This window comes from Lynx canadensis, chromosome C2 (genome assembly GCF_007474595.2).
Source record: "Lynx canadensis isolate LIC74 chromosome C2, mLynCan4.pri.v2, whole genome shotgun sequence".
NCBI classification, from domain to species: domain Eukaryota; kingdom Metazoa; phylum Chordata; class Mammalia; order Carnivora; family Felidae; genus Lynx; species Lynx canadensis.
Window position 1 is genome coordinate 41,117,134 of NC_044311.2, and position 21,863 is coordinate 41,138,996.

The following is a 21,863-nucleotide window of genomic DNA, read 5'->3' on the forward strand; positions in this document are numbered from 1 at the left end:
TCAACGATTCACCCTTCTAAACTTTTTTTAGCTATGAAACTTTTTCTATGAATTTAAAATATTCCCTGGAAAAGGCAAATGATAAACTGACATGAACATTAGGAAGAAAGAACAATATTAAACCAAAAGCATTAGGACAAAAGGGAGAAAACAGTATACTTCACGCCTATTGCATTTTTCTACGATATGTTAAGTGTCAATTGTTTTAACAGGAAAGAGACAAATATATGGGAAATTTCTGAGAAAAGGGTCTTTAAGTTTAGATTACATGTGGGAGGGTTGAGGAGGTTCTGTATATTTTTGGAGGAAATGACAGTATCAAAATCCTTTGGGGGAGAGCATGCCATTGTGTGATTAATCAAAACAATACTATATCTGGAAGCGATTTCAAGTTCTGATGCTATGGTATTAGGTTAAGCTGCAAACAATTTAATGACCAGTTCCATAAAAGAAAATTCCATAAAACCCAAAGGCAAGGAATACAAGGACCTTTGACATTTCTTCACATATATATTAAGTTGAGCCATATGAAATGAGCTGATATTCAACCATTTTTGATCTACAAAACTGAGTTTCACGTGGCTCATTCCAATGTTATGATAGTTTCCAGATCCTAAAATCCTTAGGTTCGACATAAGCAGGACAGTAATTACTCCAAAAATTCCCCACTAAATTTATATAAGTAAATAATAACACGTATTTCCAAAGAAGATAAAAAATAATTTTCACATAAAATATTCATTGCTCAAATACTTACTTTATTATGAATAAAGAGTTTAAGTGCTTCTTTTGGGTAATCCAGTGTCAACAATATGTCCAGAAATCGAGGTAGGAAAGGGGTTGGTTGTTCAATAAAAATGCCTATTGTTACATTTGGATGGACCTTTGTTTTACAGCAAACATGAAAACAAATTATTATTATTTTGGATTTATTCTTAATTTTATTTATTCTTAATTCTTAATCTTAATCAATATTAATCTTAATTCTTAATCAATACAACATAAAATATACTGGCAATATCATTTCAATATAATCTGCTAAATCTGAATTGACTCATGGCAATTCGCTAACATGTAAAATACAATCTTATGGCCTCCATCAAAGTGATTTTACTCAATCACGTATGGGCATTATGACTTAGGTTTGAAGAGGAAACTCACTATCCTATTTATTACATGGATGTAATAAAGGATATTGCTTACTCTATTATTCAGTGCTTCCTTTATGATAGTCTTTAAAGAAATGTCCTTCAGTTCTGAATCTATTTTGACATCTTCATCTAAGAAGCCATAACGCTAATTGTGTTTCTCTTTTGGTTTCCATGGCTTGGAAGTCCCGCATTTAATTTGTAGCTCAAATAAAGCAACCATGGAGTTCTTGAGCCTTTATTTCTATCCTTGAATATTTCCTTTAATCTCATTTTATGGACAGTACTTTATTTTGCTTCATTATTATACACGAGAAAACTATAGTTTACCTTGTTCTATTTTTATAGATTTTCAAAAACCTGTTTGGGTATGTATTATAGGATAGTTTATCTTTCATTCATTGCATGAAAACTTTTGAAATACTCTTTATATTTGTCAGTCCTTGTGATAAACAACATTTAGGACAAAGAGTGAAAGTTCCTGTCTTGAAAAATTTACAAATGGTTGGGGAAGACAGAAACATAAGTAAATGACCATGTAATAGTGTTATTACCAAAACTATATGAAAGATTTCTTTATAATGCCTTTTTTAAACATGTTTTGAGGCAGCTGGATGGCTCAGTCAGTTGGGCGTCCGACTTCTGCTCAGGTCGTGATCTCACAGCTTGTGAGTTCAATCCCCACATCAGGCTCTCTGCTGAATGCTTGGAGCCTGGAGCTTGCTTTGGATTCTGTCTCCCTCTCTCTCTGCCCCTCCCCTGCTTGTGCTCTGTCTCTCTCTCTCTCTCAAAATACAAATAAACATTTGAAAAAAATAAGAAAATTAAAAATAAACATGTCTTAAAACCTGAATTTAAGGATTAAAGTTTTTTAGAAATATCATATATGTTAAGTGCTGAATGAGGTACCTCATTTCCCATCTTTTCACACATGATGCCTCATATATTTCTGTTATCTGGATTATAAGTTAATATTTGTTTGCACTGAAGTATACCTTGTACACTGTTCTACTTCTTTATAAATTCATTCACTCACCCAAATATTTATTATTGAATAAAAAAATCCAAACAACTAAAGACAAAATATCTACCCTCTGGGAGTTCTCAATTTAATAGAGGAAATAAGTGAAAAGTAGATCACAACTGTCCCTTATCAAATGATATAATACATTTCATTTACATTTCATAATAACCTTAGAAGTTATTTATTATTCCAAATTTACACATGAGGAAAATGGGATTTAGAGAAGTTGAGCAACTCAGAACACATAATTAACAGGTAAAGACCTGGGTTTCAACATGCTACAATTTCATTATCCATCTAAGTTGGCTTTATATACTAATGATAATACAACAGTTAACACTGATTGAAGGCTTAGCACTGCATATGTATATACAATTTATAAATATAAATATCATTTATATATGTATAAAGTTTCATTTAACCCTCCCTTTCTTTATATAGAAAGAACCTTACCTATGGCCCACATCCAAGAATATGGTAGGCCTGAGATCTTAACTACCCATATAATTTTAATTTTTATATCTTTATTGCATAATAACTAATATGTAAAACATATAAAAAATCTGTCTAGCAAAATATAATAGCTTTCCTTTCTAACATATTTTATCAGTCTGTCAGACAAAAGAGTTTAAGAAACAAGTGATTTACTCCTATATGCAAAAACTAACAGTGAGAAGATAAAAAATTTTAAAGTAAACATTTTTCTATCTTTGCACCAGAAAGTTTATGTAAAAGGAGACCGAACAGATAAAAAGCATTAACCCTCCCTCCAAAGGACAACACTACTTTCTGCAGAAAAGATCAGGTTGAATTTTTAAACATCATGATGCAGCTTCATTCAAAAATATTCTGGCATTCTTTCCGGATAGGAAACATTCAGTTTGTTATTTGAGAGACCGGCCAAAAAGTCTTATTTTCAAGGAAAGTAAGGCTCTATTCAGAAGCTCCTATATATGCACAAGTTACTCTTTGTCCTCCTTTCAGACAGTGATAAGCATAGAAAGTATTTAAATTCAGGAGCTTTGGTTCTACACAGTGAGAGTATTTTATATTTGCATGGATCCAGGAGTTGCCAGAACTACATTACTGGGAATTTTATTTTTGCTTATATTGGTTCTACTTATCTGGCATGCTGTAGAGACTCAGTAAACCTATGATGAATGAAGGAAAGAATCGGCCTTAATGACAAAATCATCCCTAGAATCCAACTGCTCATATATGTAATAACAGTTTTCTAAGTTACAAGAGCAACTTTTTGGAAGAAATACGTTACTATAGAATACACTGAAACTGCTCTGGTGGATGACAGAAGAAGAATGCATGCAAATGTTCTACAGGTAAATATTATTTCTAATTGCTCCTTTATCCTCAAACTAGTTATAATTCTCTATGAAATATGCCTATAAGTAGCACTGTGTCTGGCACATAATGTGTATATGACATCTAGGCGAAATTGCAGTGGTCAAGAATACAGGGTCTAGGGCCGGGCTGCCTAAATTCAAATCCCACCTTCAACGCCTAAAAAAACTGTGTGCCCTTAAGCAAGTTACTTAATCTGTGTGTCCCTCAGTTTTTCATTTGTAAAACTGTGTCAACAGCACTACCTACTTAAGAGATTTTGTGAAGTTTAGTTGGAGTATTTTATGCAAAATACTTAAAACAATTCTTAGTTATATAATCATATATTATTTTTTAACTCATCAAATTTAAAAATCAAGCACAGATAATATTAGTCAATACAAATGCTGAAGCATTTTTTTCCTCAATGCTTTGACTAAGTTGGCAGACTAAAAACAAGGGCACCCAATCATAATAAGATTAATATTAAATATTAACAACCAAGCTCCTTTTATTGGGATCAATTACTAGCCAGTTTTACTCTCAAAAACAGTTCAGAAATACAAAACTCTAGCAATTTTCTGTGTCATCCTGTTTTAGCCATATAAATGCATTATCTACCATATATCAAAACTATAAGCTAATGTTCTTTCAACAAATCACTGCACTTCCTGACATTTCACACATTTCCACTCACATCTACTGTAGACAAGTCAATTGTATCCAAGTCACAAAGAGTGCAGCCATTATCCTGTGTCCATGCATTAGGTACATAGTTTCCAAAATAATTCAGGAGAATCTAGTAAATGAAGGAAAACTGTATTAAAGAAAGTAAGCCTCTCCCATCAATGTGCTTTCATTCTCTAAACATCTAACTTCAAAGCAGGTTTTCTGCATTAGGTATATTCTTTAATAGTTCTACTAATATGTAAGACCTAGAGGTTTATACTGAACTAAATTCGTTCCAGACAATGAGTCATAAAACCAGGGCAAACTTTGTCTAGAAATGCCAAAAACTGCATTATAAATCATAAAGGTCATTGTATTTCCTTATGTAAGAAACAATACCAGATGAGACGCAATTAAAGAAATATGTAAATAATGAAACACAGAGATTTAATTGAGCTAATGAGACTTACCAAAAACAACACTAATGAGAACAGTCACATGAATAGTAATTTAGTAATAAGACATATATGTTTAGGGGCGCCTGGGTGGCTCAGTCAGTTAAGCGTCCGACTTCAGCTCAGGTCACGATCTCATGTTCTTGAGTTCGAGCCCTGCGTCGGGCTCTGGGCTGATGGCTCGGAGCCTGGAGCCTGCTTCCGATTCTGTGTCTCCCTCTCTCTCTGCCCCTCCCCCGTTCATGCTCTGTCTCTCTCTGTCTCAAAAATAAATAAAACATTAAAAAAAAAAAAGATAATATATGTTTAAAGGCCCAGGGCAGACACCTATGGTGAATGGGGCAGTGCCAGACGATCGCCACTCAAAACAAGTTTTATATATACTTTATCACCAAAAAGCACTAACCTCTTCCAGGAAACCATGCTACCTACCATAAACTAGGCTTCTGGGCAGTGGTTCGGGGGGCACTGACTTCAGGAAAAGAAAGTCTGCAGTTTAAAACAGATCTACAACAAGGCCCTAATTACTGCCACCCCACAATTATTAACAGTAAACTGAAGTACACTACTGCTTTTCTCCCCCCACCCCCCGCCCCCGCCCTCTGCTACCCCTTTTAGGTCACTCAGGGCATCTCCTTTTTAACTTTTCTCCCTCTGCCCTTAGGCATCATTGGAGATCATTTCACCTGTAAAATCTAAGTCCCTTTGTGTGTTTTGGCTGAAGAAGAAAGTGAGGGAAGGTAGATGGAGGAGAGACATAAACACACTAAAATATGCTCTGAGCCCTCAAACAAATCTTGAGTATCCCCAGAATGTAAACATTTTCAGGAAACTTGTGCGGATTTACTTATAGGTAAGATGAACTCAAAAGGGAAATGTGTCGATACATTAAGTATGATGGCCAAAAATGTACAGAAGTGCCTACTGAATTTTTCTAGCTTCCTAAGTCCCTGAAAGATCTTATGGTGCAGAATAGATGAGGTAATTAGTACCATTTTACCAGATTCCTCTCAAATATATGGGATGCCATCTAAATATCTCTATTGTACTAAAACAAATGTTGTTGAAATGATACAGTATTAACTGCAATGGGAAAATCTTTGTACTATGCAGATATTGTAGATATAGTTACATTCAATTTGTAGATTACAGTCATAAGACATCGGAAGTAATTCATTCACATCTCTTTTGAACTACATGATAATTCAGGAAACAAATTACAAGGCAGGAAACATGTACTTATGAAATTCATTAATGACATTTCAAGAGTCAATGTGGTCATTTTAAGGTGCCTCTAGCGCAAAAAAAAAAAAATTACTGTTGTCAAATTACAAATGCAAACATTAAACATTCATATTCCATACAATAATATGGTTTTGAAGGAAGAAAACAGATTCATGTGAAAATGGATCCTGTCCTAAATATTATTTCTAAAAGAAATTTTAAGAAATTTAAGGCTAGAGGAAAATATAACTTTTTTTAAAATGTCCTGGAAAAGAGTTTTTCTTTAAAGGGAGAAAAAAAATCCCCCATAGTTGGCCATATCTAAAAGCCCCATCTCTGTGTAAAGACTGGCACTTTCCTCATCTCAGAAATCTCATAAAAATTAAATATTTATTTCATGAATTATTGATCAGTCTATTAGAACCCTTATGTGAATATGAAAATGATCAATATCTTTTCAAAGGTTAGAGCATAAAAGGTATTACTTTTAGTTTTCAGAATTAAAACTTTATTTTGTAACCTTTCCACATTCTACTCCTTACCTCAATTTAATTTTCATAGATAATTAAGATATTTTAAAAACGTTACTTTTGACTGGAAACCTTTCTCTTTTGGATCGCTCACTACACAGGCAGAAGTTATCCATCACCAACCCCCACCTTCCATTTACATCTGTTTTCTTCATTAAAATCTGCAGACATTTATGCTGGCAGCTTTGGAAAGTGCAGAAAACTGTTTATGTAGTTAGGCTGTTCCAGGCAGTCCCCAGCTACTAGGTGGTAGTACTTTCCTGATCCTTCTTTCACAATATCAAAATGTTTCCAGAGATGATGTCATTTCATTGGCAGAGAAACTTTTCCAACCAAATCTTTTCTTTCTTTCTTTCATTTTCCCAAATCATCCAATTATTCAAGGTCATAGTGACCCAAGCATTTAATTTGTGTTTTTATGTACAGAATTAACATCCCTATTTTTATTGTAAATCAAATTAGTTTCAGAAATGTTTGTTTTCACGTGCAAATTAGGTGATCTGATCTTCTGTTCAATTTTAGCTTGTATACTACCACCAATGTCATGATTACCTTAACAGGTATATTATCTGATATGTAAAAGAAAAGGTTAGGTGTTAAAGTGAGCATCTTTTAATGTGTTACGAACAATAAATGAGCTTCTATAATAAAAAGTAAGGCTTCAAGCCAGAAATCATAGTTTCTGTCTAAAAATTTATTAATATTAGATTGTGTGTATCTAGCCAAGTGAGAAAATAAGTATGTAGAATACAAAAATATATTGTAAATAAAATGTTACTTAAGAAACACAAAATTATTTACATATCATTATGAAAATAAATGAAAAGTATAAATGCTCACAGATATAGACTAAAAAGACAAAAAAACCTGAAAGCAATCATGAATAAAACAGTATCAAGGGCTAGTGAGATTATAATTGATTTTTTAAGCTACTTATAATTTTTTTTTAGTGTTTATTTATTTTTGAGAGAGAGAGAGAGAAGAGTCCAAGCTGGGGAGGGGCAAAGAGAGAGGGAGACACAGAATCTGAAGCAGGCTCTAGGCTCTGAGCTGTCAGCACAGAGCCCAACATGGGGCTCGAACTCACGAACCATGAGATCACGACCTGAGCTGAAGTCAGATGCTTAACCGATTGAGCCACCCAGGCGCCCCTAAACTACTTATAATTTAAAAATTACTCTTACTAACAGCATGAGATTTAGAGAAATTAACTTTAATAACTTTGGTCTGTAAACACATTAAAAATAATTTATCATTTCTAGATTATGTATATATTTTTAAATGAAAAAAATGGCTTAAATATTATCAGTTAGGTCATTGTTATGGTTCAAAGCCACTGGCATTATAATCACCCCTTAACTAAATAAAATAGTAAAATAAACTTATAAAAATTGATAGAAAATATCCTTTTGCCTTTAACGATGGTTTAAAAACAAAGTTTCTATCTAGAGAATAATCTGCTTTCTTTCCCATTAGCCTGGACACAGGGGAAAATGTAATACATTCATGTGCCTTTAACTTTAACATAATATTATTAAATTAGATATTAGCGCTAAGTAAATGCTTATTTACATAATCTTTTCTCAAATGTTTATGTTATCACAAGTTTAATTTTTATAATAAAAAACTTGCTTCATTCTTTGTTGTCAAATAGAATCACAGGAAGGTAGACCAGATAGGATCATGTCAGAGAAAATATAATAGGATCATCACACTGCTTGAAATTCCAGAAACTGTGACAGCCCAAACTGAGAATGTTTCTTAGAAGACCTAAAACAGGTCTTTCTAAACGGACTAAGGATTAGGGCTCCTTTTCTCATGAGAGGTCCTAAATTAGTCACTCTGTAAAACTTTAGGCAGTATCATCCTGAGAATTCAGGAGAAACTGGTGATGACGTCACAACCACTGAACATCAGGGCTTGCCCACAAAAGCTTAACGCTCAGGGCCATGCCCCCTCTTTAAAGACATTTACATTTGATTTAGAAAATTACCAAGAAGAAACAGCACCCTATGTGGTTATAGGAGATGTCTGGTTGAACAAGCCCTTGTCTAAATGGCACCAAGGATATCAGACAGAGGGCTAAAATAGACACTGTGTGCATGCACACGTACAAACACGTACGCACACACACATGTATTGCAAAGGACGCTTCATAGACAAAAGATGTCCATTTATCTGCTTAAGGAAAAGTTACAGGGATCCACATCAGTTTTATGACTTTTTTTGCCCTGCCAAAAAATAATCTGCCTTACCACTCCCAAGAATAAGCTAGGTCATTAGATTGTTTATAAATTCCAACATTTACTGAAAGGTTAATATATGCTAGATACGTGCTGGAGCCTGCGGAAACAAAAAGTAAACAGGATAGGTATGGTTTCTATAATTCCTAGGCTAAAGGCCCAGTAAGTAAGAGAGACAAAAAAAAAAAAGTAAATCCATACCTGTCTAGCGTGTGGTATTAGGTATTGTGATGGACAAAGTTCCAAATACTATAGAAAGCATGCAGGAGACCTGAGAAGTAAAGACTAAGCTGATGTCTACAAGATGAAGAGGATTTAGTAGGTGGGTAGAGCAAGTGGGATTAGGGGCAAAGGATTCCAGGGTTCAAAGTTCAAAGGAATTCAGTACGTAGGAGTGGGGAGAGAGAAAGAGGGAGAGAATGAGTATGAGAAACGTTCCTGCAGATATCTGTAGTGTCAGGAGCGGGGAAGTAGATGGAAGAATGGACTGGTGATCACTAAACCAGGAGTGAAATTTTAAAAGGAGTTTTACAAGGAAAGGTGAGAATTTGGCTCTTTACACCTAAGTCTACAGAGGGCATTATACAGGTGACTGATGTGACTGACTTTCTGCTTCAACACAATGCCCTAGGTTCCAGGTTTCTGGTGGGTGGTTTGCTAGGGGAGGCAGGGTGCAGGTGGCCTGAACTAAGGAAGCTGTCACTGGCACTGAGAAAATTAGACAAACCACCACGTACAGGAATCAGAAAAAAAACAGCTCTTGGGTTGGGAGTGGGAAGCACCTAGAGCCAAAACAAGACCCACGTTCCCATGAACCAGCTGGACAAAAGAGGAGGCAGAGCTGAAGGTCTTGAGTTCAGGTCTTCATATGATACACAAAGCTACCAACTGGGTATTCAGACCTGGAGCCTGAGAAAGATACAGGAGCCAGAGCAAGGATTTGAAAATCATCAGCATCACAAGAGGATTGGCTGACATAGGAAGGAAGCAAATTAACCAAGAATTTGTGTAGAAACGAAAGGTGTCTCAGAGAGATACCTATGGAACACTTAATTAAAACAAGAAAGGAAAAAGATCGCTCCCACCACCCTTGAGCTACCCCACCCATACGATGTCTTAGTTTTTTTTTTTTTTAATGTGTATTTAAAAAAAAAAAAGGCAGAAAAAGAGAGAGATTTAAGAGGCCAGAAAATCAGTAGACAAACCAGCAGAGAATGGTGCAAAGGGAAACAGTGTTTATTTCAAGTAGGACCAAACGGGATCAACATGGTCAAATGTTATCTCTGAGTCAAGTAAAATGAGGGCTAAAGAGGATGTCACAACAGACCTTGGCAGGAGCATTTCTTGGTGTGGTGGGAAGAGGAACAGAGGTGGCAGTAAGTTGACTCTAAAGTGTGTGGCTGTGAAGGGGAGGAAAAAGGCAGGCAGGCTCAAAGGCAAAAGGATTGAGGAGGATGGTTTAGTTTGTGCTGCCTTGGCTTTAAGATGGGAAAGACTTGAGGGTCTTTACATTGCTAAGGAGTAGGAGAGGATAGATCTGGGAAAGTGATACAAGACAGAGAAAGGAGTGCCCCCAGCCAGACTGCAGGAGGGCTGGAATGGGACAATACGCAAGTTGTAAAGATTAACTAGAGGGGAAGAGGAATCTTCTTCTTCCATTTTGAGGGTGAACAAGCTGCTAGTGTGAGCTTTCCCTTGCCCTGCTTCCCATGCATATAGCTTTTACTGGAATTCACACTACTCAGTCCTCTGAAACAGCAGAGGACATCTCCCCATCCCCTCTTCCCACAGTGCACATCTGTTCATCTCTTTTCTAGGTACTTACAAACTAGGCATCTCGGTTTCTCGGAACACTGTTTCAAGCACACATCTGTATCTCAAACTTATCTAAACATTTTGCAGTCAATAACATTCTCAGCAAGCTCAATGATGTCTATCTGAAAAGCATCTAAAATTTCATTAGTCGCAATATGTCTTTCTCAACTATAACCCATCAACCTCGGTATTAAAATAAGTGCAAGAAGAAGCTTCCAGCCACACAGTGACACCTCAATCTTTAACAGAGTTGTTAACTCAGAAAATGGTGAGTTAAAGACCTCAGCATCTCCTATTCAGATAGGATATCCTGTATGAGGAAAATATGGCTCATTCTCAAGTTCGCTGTTATTCTTAAACAGTAATGTGTCAAAAATAGAATGAAAAAGTATCACTTTGCTCAAGAAAAATCATCATTTGATTAATCTGAAGGAAACCACATAATACACAGTGTAAAGATGAAGCCAGTAGATTGCTAGCACTAAAAATAGAGACTCTCAAAGATACTAAAAAAGAGAAGTAGAAGGAGGAGAAGGTAAAGGAGGGGGGAGAAGAAGATGACACCCTACATACTGCTCTGTAGTAAGGAAACAGGGAAAAGTCACTGTGACTCACCTTGGTGGGTCCATTTCCATTAAGTGCCACTGGTAATGTTTCATAAAATACATTCTTAGCTCTGGCTTTGCCATTTTCAAATTTTAAAACAACTTCATCTGGGTTAAAAAGGAAAAAAAAAACAGATTTTAGTCATTTAAAATGTGTGTGTGTATTCATATGCACATATACATGTCTACATCTATCTATACCTTCTTGTTGTTATAAAATTTCTCACGAATGCTATTCCATGTGCTACAACACGTTTAGAAATTTTGCCTACTTTAGGTCCGCAGAGCACCTCCATCACTCCAACCCGGCACCCACAAACTGAGGCGCTAAGACACTGACCGGGGTGTCTGGCTGGAGAAAAGCATCTTTGCCATCCTGCCTCCAAGGGCTCTTGATAGTAATGTGATCCCAGATGAGGTAAATTATTATCTCAATTTATTCAACTGTAAAAATGGGATCTTTGCCTGCCTTTCAAAGTTATTATGAAGATGATAACAATATAAATATGGCAAATAGAACACTGCCAGACATAAGCAAGGTTTCTGCAGTTGGCCATCATTGATAGTATTTCCAGTTCTTGGAAATCAGGCCTAATGCAAATACCAGGAATACACAAGTCAGATGGGAGCAGGAACAGCTGTTTTTTGTTGCTGTTTCCAGTTCCTTTCCTCACATTTCCTAAGCACTTCAAACTAAATGCTTTCCATTCTGAGAAACTCTTTAGTGCATGAACTGCCTTGAAGAGTTGTACTGAATTACAATGTATTTTTAATCTTTAAAGTATTAATGCATTAGTGAATTAGTGTATTTTTATTTTCAGTATATTGGTTAATTTAATGGATTAATGTATTTTTGCCAAGAAATATGTCTATCTAGGCAAACACACACAGGCATACCCACACAAACACACACACACACACACACACACACACACACACACACACACACCACAGTATGTGTGCCTGGTTACCAATTACCATTTAAGCTAGGTAAATTACTCCAATACTCTAATATTCCTCATTAATTCACAACACAGAGAACGTACACGGAAAACTGTGTAATAATAAGGTATCATTAAATTAAAAATATATCTCCAGATGGTGAGACACTAAATTCTAAATTACCTAAAGCTAGAAGCTTATCTTTTTTACACTAGTCTTAAGAAATGATTTTCAGTAAATGTATTTCACGATGTCAAACTAAGCCCAAGTCCATTGTTTTTTAAAAGTTGTAATATCTACACAGTAAACCTTAACCGCAGCCCCAAAATGGATATAATACAGGACAGAGAGTTGAAAACACAGGTGTTCGTTTGTATTCATGAACAATTCTGTATTTAGGAAGCATACCTACAGCTCCATTTAAAGTCTGGAAAATTTTGCATTTGTGATCCAATGTGATGTTAATAGCCTCCTAAAAATGAGAATAAAGATACTATTGAAAATGAGAACAAAAATAGCAAACAACACTATCGTGGTAATATAGTTTATTCTTTGGGGGAATTTAAGATCCTATTTGTAAATTATTCCAGCAATGTTCTTCAGAAAGACAGAAAGACTATAGAGAGTTGACTGAATTAAAGGATAAAGGGTATGTTAAAAAATTCATGCTATGGGGCGCCTGGGTGGCGCAGTCGGTTAAGCGTCCGACTTCAGCCAGGTCACGATCTCGCGGTCCGTGAGTTCGAGCCCCGCGTCAGGCTCTGGGCTGATGGCTCGGAGCCTGGAGCCTGTTTCCGATTCTGTGTCTCCCTCTCTCTCTGCCCCTCCCCCGTTCATGCTCTGTCTCTCTCTGTCCCAAAAATAAAAAAAAAAAAAAAAAAAAAAATTCATGCTATTCTCCTAGTATTTCCACTTCACTGCATTATGACTAATTCTGACAAGTGGATTTTTAGCAGAAGTAAAATGAATCACTTCTAACCTGGAGCATGGAACTTCCAGTTTGAGACCCCAAGTGGCACACAAACTAGTAAGATCTATGATGGCTGCTCCATCAGCCGGGGTCCCCAAGCGACTGCAATAAGCAGAAACCCTCTGCTGACCTATCACTGACATGTAGCAGGAGACATAGACCTCTGTTGGGTTAAGCTCTTGAGGTTGGGTAATTATTGTGGCATACTCCCCTACCTGTCAGCTACAATAGGCACATAATCAATCAACATGATTACAAAGATTAATCCCCTTTACAAACTTTATGATTCTCAATGTACCAGTTTTTCAGCTACATTTCTCTGTCATAATAATATTCCTAAAATTATCTTTGTGTATTCCTATAGATTGAATGTTTGTGTCTCATCAAAATTCATATGAAGCCCTAACCCACAATGTGATGGTATTTGGAGACAGGGCCTTTGGTAAATAATTAGGGTTAAACTGAGGTCATGAGAGCAGGGACCTCACAATAGAATTAGTGCCCATTTAAGAAGAGACACCAGCGTGTTTGTGCATGCTCTCTGTGTATGTGTGCGTGCCTCTGTGTCTCTCTCTCTTTGCTACGTGAGGACACAGAAAGGAGATGGCTGCTGTCTACAACCCGGAAAGAGAGACTTTGCTAGAAACCGACCATGTTGTTGCCCTGATCTAGGGTACAGGGTATGTCAAAGCATTCATGCTTTTCTCCTAATATTTCCACTTCTCCACCATATGACTAATTCTGAGTTCCTCCAGAACTCTGAGAAAATACATTTCTGTTGTTTAAGCCACCCAGTCTAGAGTATTTTGTTATGACAAACCAAGCAAACAAGGACATGTGCTAACCAGATAAAATCTTACGCTAAGAGAGAAACTTAAACAGGATTTACACAACTAAAAACATTACAGACTCAGTAGTGAGATTTCAGGGAAAGCATCCTGAAGCACAGACAACTAAGTAAGACTCAAAGTACTTTCACGGTTGAATTACACAAAGGCAGACAGACATCATGCTGCACAGGCTAGCACTCGTGCCAAGAGCAGGCTTCTCCTCCCAGATGAAAGAAGAAGTCCTCAGGCTTGCTATGTCAGACACATAAGAGGGAAAGCAAAAAAGGGAGACGAATAAAAATAAACATTTTAAGCATAAAGTTTCCTAAGTATTAAGTGTCTAATGAAAACATTTAGATAACTGAAATGTTTATCTAAGAAACAGAAACAGCTACAGTTGCAAACTCGCTGTAAAATATACTTTAAAAAAACTTTTTTCTGGGGTGCCTGGGTGGCTCAGCCGGCTAGGCGTCCAACTTCAGCTCAGGTCATGATCTCACAGTCTGTGAGTTCAAGCCCCACACTGGGCTCCATGCTGACAGCTCAGGACCTGAAGCCTGCTTCGGATTCTGTGTCTCCCTGTCTGCCCCTCCTCTGCTCGTGCTCTGTCTCTCTCTCTCTCAAAAACAAATAAACATTTAAAAAATTAAAAAAAAACTTGTTTCCAATAACAGCACCCACAAATTATATAAACTCAGTACATTTTAGAACGATTATGTTACCTACGGTGAATTTATGAAACATTAACTTACATTATGTAAATATACTAACAATTTTCTAAAATTAGAGAACTTTGGTTTTACTTTTCTCCAAAGTTTCATTTAAATCAATCTCAGGAATATTCTCTTTAGGGTCCATACCAGACAGCTACTGTTCCCTGCATTCCTCCTCCTTAATAATAGAAATCCGATTTTTTAATAGGACACTTACACTTGAAACAAAGGACAACATTTTCTTTGCATATTATGCGTAGCCACATAAATATGTTCTGGTCAAAGAAAAGTAACAGAAAGTTTTTTCTAGAAAGATTATTTAAAAAGAGGTAATGTAACTCAGATGGCCCCGTATTTACCATTCTGTCTGTTAACTGCCTAGAACACGGATACAATGGCTGGAGCTCCAGTAGACATCTTAAATAAGAAGGTTATATTAAAAATGCAAGCTATTACATACCCTCTTCAGTGGATCAATGTAAATTTTAGTGTAAAAGAGCTGATCATCATCATTATCCTGGAGATTCCACTGCTGGACTATACGGTTGATATATGGAGCATAGCCAATAAATCCTGCAATATAACAGAGAGAGATTAGAGAATTTAGTAATCAAAGACCAAAACTGGTTTCTATTAATTCCATTCATCAGTTGCACAGAGGTGTAAATCCATCAGGCCTAATACTTAGGTTAGAATTTTACAGATTACCATGGAAGAAATGAGTTATTGAGCATCCTTTGTTTTATATATAAACTACAAGAGTGAGTTTTTACCAACTGCAAATCAAAGACTTATTTTGAATAAACACATTCCCAAAATTAATCGACACAAGAGAGGGAATAATGTTTTCCAAGGCTCCTAAGGGAAAAAGTTACTAGGAAAAGAACAGAAGAAGACAGAATTTTCTTCCTGACCTTCTAAAATGATCTTTCTTGGATCCTTTGGAGAGGATTCACTGTTTCTGGAAAAAAAAAAATCTCTACTATGGTGATTTAATGTCAGTGCAGGATGCTAACAAAATCAAAGGAATGTTGGAAATGTCACTGACTGCAAACATGTCAAAGAAATTTTATATCTAGGACATTTTGGGAATTTTTCCTTTACTTGAACTGGTCATAGTTGTACCTGCTAAACCATTTTCTGGCTAGATTTTTTATGTCACAGTCTGGAGAAAGGAAGTCTAAAATTGGATTGTTCCCCTTGGCCTTCAAGCATAAGCATTAAATTTGCCAATAACAGTTGTCTATAAAAGACACAGACAACAGTATCATTTTTCTCCTGTTTGAATCTTCCTCTGAATTTCAGAAATGTAGCCAAGCTGTTATGTTTCATTGACCTGCAATACTTTTAAAAAGGGACGAAAGTTACTCTTGTGAACTGAAAGAAAACCTAATTTTTTACCCTCAAAATTAAAATTTCCTCATAGGAATAAAAGAATGAAAAGAAATAGGTCCAGAAAAATTACTGTTATCTAGAGAAATCAAGAGAAAATGAAAACATGCTTAAACCAATCACTGGTTGCTCCTCATTTGTTATTTTTATCAAATTAAAAAAATCTTAAAACACTGAAATATAGTCAATTTTTTAATTCCTATTACCAATATACTATAATGAAAAATATGTCCAAGTAATGGCATATGACATTTTCCAATAGTTTATATTACTCTTTTTCAAAATCTATGTTTCCTTATCCTTTGTATAAACCCCATTCAAAAATGAAGAGAAATTTCATCTATTTTCATAGTATGTGATATATATTTTATGATTTATATTTTTCTATTAAATTTCCATATTATTTCAAACCAATAAAGGTTATAATATTCTGAAATCTTCCTGATAAGGAAACATGGTTTCTTTCCATAATTTTTTAAAACTAAATGATATAATCATAAACGAAACTCATGTCCCTTAAATAACTCTCAATAGTCCATTCATGAAATTATATAATCTTTTATTGAATATATTTAGATTTTCTAGCATCTCTTTAATAATTATGGCTACAGAAAGCATAGGAATCATGTTTTGATCTCTTTCCCACTTAAAAACACCTTTTCCTTAATTAAACTTTCTCACAAAGGCACTCACTTGCTGGGTTTTTGCTGTTTCCACAGCACTGTGCATCTGTCTGAAATTTAGATTCTTAAACACATATACTCCATCTAGATGAATTTCACCATCTCAGTGAATCATTACATAATTTGTATATAAATTACATCTAGATGTTTGACTATATATATGTTTAGAAAAATTAATAAATATAAAATAAAACTTCTCCCAGAGTCCCTCAGCTAAGTGGTTTTTAGACTATATAGGACTTCAGATAAGTTAAAAGCCAGCCATGTGCAACTGACAGGCTGACAGTTTGGGGGTGCAAGTCGCACCAATCCATAATTAAGGGGTTAAGACAAAGAAGTAAAAATTGGGAAACAATCTTAGGGAGAGGCTTTGTCAGTGCATTAACTATAAATCTAAGAAGGAAAGACTACTAAGGTAATGAGGTCAAGTGACTAACATGAGAAAACCGAGGTTGTAACTTGATTATGGAAGTAAAATCCAAAGGTGGTAGATAGATTAGGAGAAAAATAAAATGGTCAAGAAATCCCCGTAACTATGAACTGCAGTTGGACTGAGATGGAGAGAAAAAGTGAGCTGAAACTAGGCAGTGCAAACTGGAATTTAAGGTGTCAGAAGTGCAATATTTATATGGGCTGACAAAATTCCAAGGCATAACTATGGGAATATATTGCATAAAATACATTGCAGGTAAATAGAGCTGGAATTGAGGCATCCCAGAGAAAGTAAATTACTTGTGAAAGGTTTCATTGCCATAAATTCCTTGATCAGAGCCTAGAATCCAGAAACGCTGCTGCTGCTACATCAAGTAGGACTTAACCTGAACTAAACTAAATAGTATCAGTTATGTACATGTGAATCATCCAAAAAAAATTTGTTTTCCCAATGTGGCTTGGAACTTTCACCGAACTTATTTCTCTAACATGTCTCCCATCCTATTTGGTTATGTCTTCGGGTCATATGTTTATATTAATCTCAGTCTAAGGAAAACATTTTGGAGTCATCATAATGTCCAAAGTCAAGTTTATTAATTTTTTTTGAAAGGAAAGGGAAAATGTGATAATTTGTTCCTTTAATCCATGGTGGAGTAGCTAATGCAGCACTTTACATCCACTCAGTGTTGAACCTTTTTGACGAGTGATTTCAAGACAAAATCATTCATTTACTCTGATATATTTAAAACATAGATAGAATTAAGTAATGCCTATATTTTATAGCTACATGATTATAGCTTACACTTTTTCCTAAGTAAGGGAACTTACTTAGAACTCATTAGATAAACCCATTATCTAATAGCCAGAAAATTGTCAATGAAACTATAATCAGACCAGAATCCATGCTGTTTTTCCTTGAACAACTGAATGTCTCTAGGAGAAGTCACTTAAATTTGGGGAACATAGGTTTTCCCACTTATATTCTGGAAATCATAACATTTACACGGCTTAGTTCTGTTAGGAGCATCATATGATATAATACATGGAAAATATTTAGTTAACTAAAGCACACCATGGATTCTAAGCTGATAAAATTTTTCATAGTAATAAGAAGATAATGGTTCATGTCTATAGTTACCTATACAAAAAAAGGTTGTTTCATCAATATTTGTAATTTTCTATGACTAGCAGTTAACTTCTCTGCCAGTATCTTACCCACCTCCCGAATTCAGGTAGCGTTTCCCAAAGTGCACAATGGGATACTTGTCTGCTAGTCTTTTGTCTGGCCACAGAATTCCATCGGCTGCAAAGACCACTTTATGGTTTGACTTTTGGAACTTTTTTAGAACTTCTTCTGGACCACCAGCAAATATGACATCAAAGCTGTTTAATGGGGGGGGCGGGGAGGAAGAAGTTTTAAAATACACTTGTCAGAATTTAGGCATGTAAACCAAGAAATAGTCACTAATAAAAATCAGAATTTAGAATCCAACATAAGATTAATACCAACTATTTACAGAATATTCCAATTTTCCTTCAATTTAAATTATATGGGTTATACTAAATTATTAATGTTTACATCACATCGGCAGATAAGTCCAAATAAAGACAATGTTTTTTAGCACCAGTCTTGATACATTTTTTCAATAATCACATATTCCCAAAATCAAAATGCTCAATCAGTATTGAAAGGTTAAAAAAATCAATAACTTGGGGTGCCTGGATGGCTCATTTGGTTAAGCATCCAACTCTTGATTTCGGCTCAGGTCATGATCTCATCATGGTTCATGAATTCAAGCCCTGGGTCAGGCTCTGTGCGTCAGCACAGAGCCTGCTTGGGATTCTCTGTCTCCCTCTCTCTCTGCCCCTTCCCTGCTTGATCTCTCTCTCAAAATAAAAAAATAAACATTTTCTAAAAATTCAATAACTAACTATATATAACAATAATATAGACATAGTCATTGACAGAAGCTGCCATTATAACTGCCTAATGTTTCGATTTAATTTGTATCCAACCATCATCATTTCTGAAGATTTCATTACCTTTGATAAAATGTGTTCAACTACTAAAAATCACCATTATAAATTTATATTTAAATCACTATTTAGCCTAAAATCCTAAAATAAAAGTGTTAGACAAGTGCATCTTTTTTTAAAAATTTGTTTAATGTTTATTTATTTTTGAGACAGAGTGTCTGCCTCTGCATAGCTTTAACAAGATGCACTTGTCTCTGCATCTTTTAAAGCTCAATAAAATTGAAAAAAATTATCTAAAAATTGACACTATAGGGCACCTGGGTGGCTCAGTTGGTTAAGCATCTGACTTTGGCTCAGTTCATGATCTCACGGTTCACAGGTTCAAGCCCCGCATCGGGCTCTGTGCTGACAGCTCGGAGCCTGGAGCCTACTTAAGATGTCTCCCTGTCTCTCTCTGCCCCTCCCCCACTCACGTGCTTGCTCTCGCTCTCGCTCTCTCTCAAAATAAACATTTAAAAAGTTTTTTTTAATTGACATTATAATGTCAATGGTTTCATTGAGTTTTCTGAGGACATTATTGCTCATTGTTCATTCACAGAGTAACAATGACTTAACAAAACATGAAGTGTAAAAGCCACAACCAGATACGCTTCCACTCTGCAATAAATTCTTTATCCTTGTTACAACCATAAATTCTTTTGCATCGTTTTTTTTCACATCAGAGAACTTCAAGACCAAAAGTTTCCGAAGATGATAATTTAATGACCTAATATCCCAGGTAGTAAACAGTAAGAACAAACTAATGCTCCTGAACTCAGCACCAAGTGTTCCCAACAGCCAATAGTGCAGATACACTGCTGTGATATCTGAATGGAGGAGTAAGGAGACTATTCCACATGCTTTTCCCAGCCAGACTCGCTCTCAAAAAGCCTGGTAATATGCCAAGGCTGTAGTAATGCATCAGGCAACATTTAATAACGTTTTATATAGGAGTTATTTTGTAAAACAAGCCACACGATTCCTCATCTCTATAAAAATAAAAACCCCATGAAGTTTTAAAAATTATTTTAGAGCGGCACCTGGGTGGCTCGGTTAAGCGGCCGACTCTTGGTTTTGGCTCAGGTCATGATCTCAAAGCTTGAGGGTTTGAGCTCCGGGCTGAGCTCTGAGCTGACACTGCAGAGCCTGCTTGGGATTTTCTTTCTCTCCCTCTCTCTCTGCCCCTCCCCCGCTTGTGCTCTGTCTCTCTCAAAATAAATAAATAAACTTTACAAAAATTTACTTTAGCAAGAATAGTGTAAGTTTATACTTGTGGCAGAGGTGCTAACTGACCCTCATATACATTCCCCAGCCTTTATTTCAATAATGGAGCCCCCCTGTGTTAACTGGGCACATGGTCACCTTATTAAAGACTACTCTGAAGCTAGATGTGGGCACATGTCTAAGTCTGTCCAGCGGAATGTGAGTGGAACTGGTGTGCTTCTGTAATCTCCAGAACCTGTACTTTAAAAAGGAAGTTGCCTTCCCTCTGTTCCTTTCCTCTCTTTACCCTTCACGGTGAACTACACTTTACAAGTAAAAAGTACTCGACATACACAAACCCTCACCAGATAGTACACTTCTGAGTCTTAAACAAAACTAAACAAAACACACGAGAGTTAAAATGTTACTAATGTGCAACTACACTTAGTAAGTTTTTTAGTGAAGTTTTTTAGCCAAGTTTTTTAGAAAGAAAAAATAAGGTTGGGATCAGAGACGTTGACTACTTCTTTTCATTTTTATATTGTTCTAGAAAATTTAAATTTTATGATTTGTTACAGAAAATATCATCTCAAAATTAAAACTTATCTATATATATATACCTTTCCATACATGGCGTCTTCTTTCTTCCAGAATCAATAGGCAAGCTTCTGCTAATACTATTAATAACATAATCATGAAGGGACTCAGAGCATACAGTTTGAAGTCTTCTAGTTGTGTGTCTAATTTCAGCTCTGCCATGTGCTGAGTAACCTTAGACAAGCTACTTAAATTCTTAATGCTTTAATTTCTTTATGTATAAAATGGGGGAGGAGGGCAGTACCTATCTCATCAAGTTACTGAATAAAAAATTAAGAATAACTCATGGCATGTTATAAGCACTCAATAAAGTTAAAAATTAGCATTATTGTTACTAGATGAAAGGGACTGTAATAATGGGAGAGGCAGGAGGAAAACTCACTTTTAAGTTCATACCAATCTGTAGTTTATAATAATTTTATTTTTATATACACATATGTTAAGATAAATTTTAAATCAGAATACATGTGTTCTGACTAAAACCTCAAACTATCTTCTCCCTGCCTGTTGATTGAAAAAGCTGAATTAATCTAACTGTACAAAATAATATTTATAAAAATATATCTATTTCCTCTTTTTCTTATAAATAAGTACAACTTAGTTCCTCAGCATGACCGCTTTAGATTTGACCACTAACCCTATCTTACTTTCCTGAAGTAGGAAAGAAGACCAGTGTCATGGGTAATTCAGCCACGAGAGGCAAGACAAATAAATCAAACCTTCTGAGACACAGACTGCCCTTCAAGTTGCAGAAGACTCCCAACACATTGCCTAGAGATGGAAAAAAGGGATTATTATGTCAGAGAATCACATGATTGGGAGACTTGGGCCAACGGATTCAGAAATTTTGTAGGTAGCATCACATCTTCAGAGGTAGAAATGCACATTTGGAAAGTGAATATTTTCTGTCTTTATAAACCTGGTGAAGACTATAGTATCTATACCATCTATCTGAAACTATTAGCAGAATCCAGCAGCTTGAAAGGGAGTTGTAGCAACTTCTACTTTTATGATTTAGTAGTTGACAAGCAAGC

General features: G+C 35.7%; 1 protein-coding gene across 2 annotated transcripts in view; it reads right to left on the reverse strand.

Moving 5' to 3' along the window:
• PLOD2 (procollagen-lysine,2-oxoglutarate 5-dioxygenase 2) overlaps positions 1–21,863 on the reverse strand; it is a 100,789-nt gene that overhangs the window by 23,730 nt on the left and 55,196 nt on the right. For both annotated transcript variants that reach the window (XM_030330024.1, XM_030330023.1), the window contains exons 4-9: positions 18,233–18,396; positions 14,967–15,079; positions 12,402–12,465; positions 11,062–11,159; positions 4,208–4,309; positions 758–883 (exon numbers count right to left, since the gene is read on the reverse strand). In XM_030330024.1, the coding sequence (XP_030185884.1) occupies positions 758–883; positions 4,208–4,309; positions 11,062–11,159; positions 12,402–12,465; positions 14,967–15,079; positions 18,233–18,396 (667 nt within the window). The remainder of the gene's footprint in view (positions 1–757; positions 884–4,207; positions 4,310–11,061; positions 11,160–12,401; positions 12,466–14,966; positions 15,080–18,232; positions 18,397–21,863) is intronic.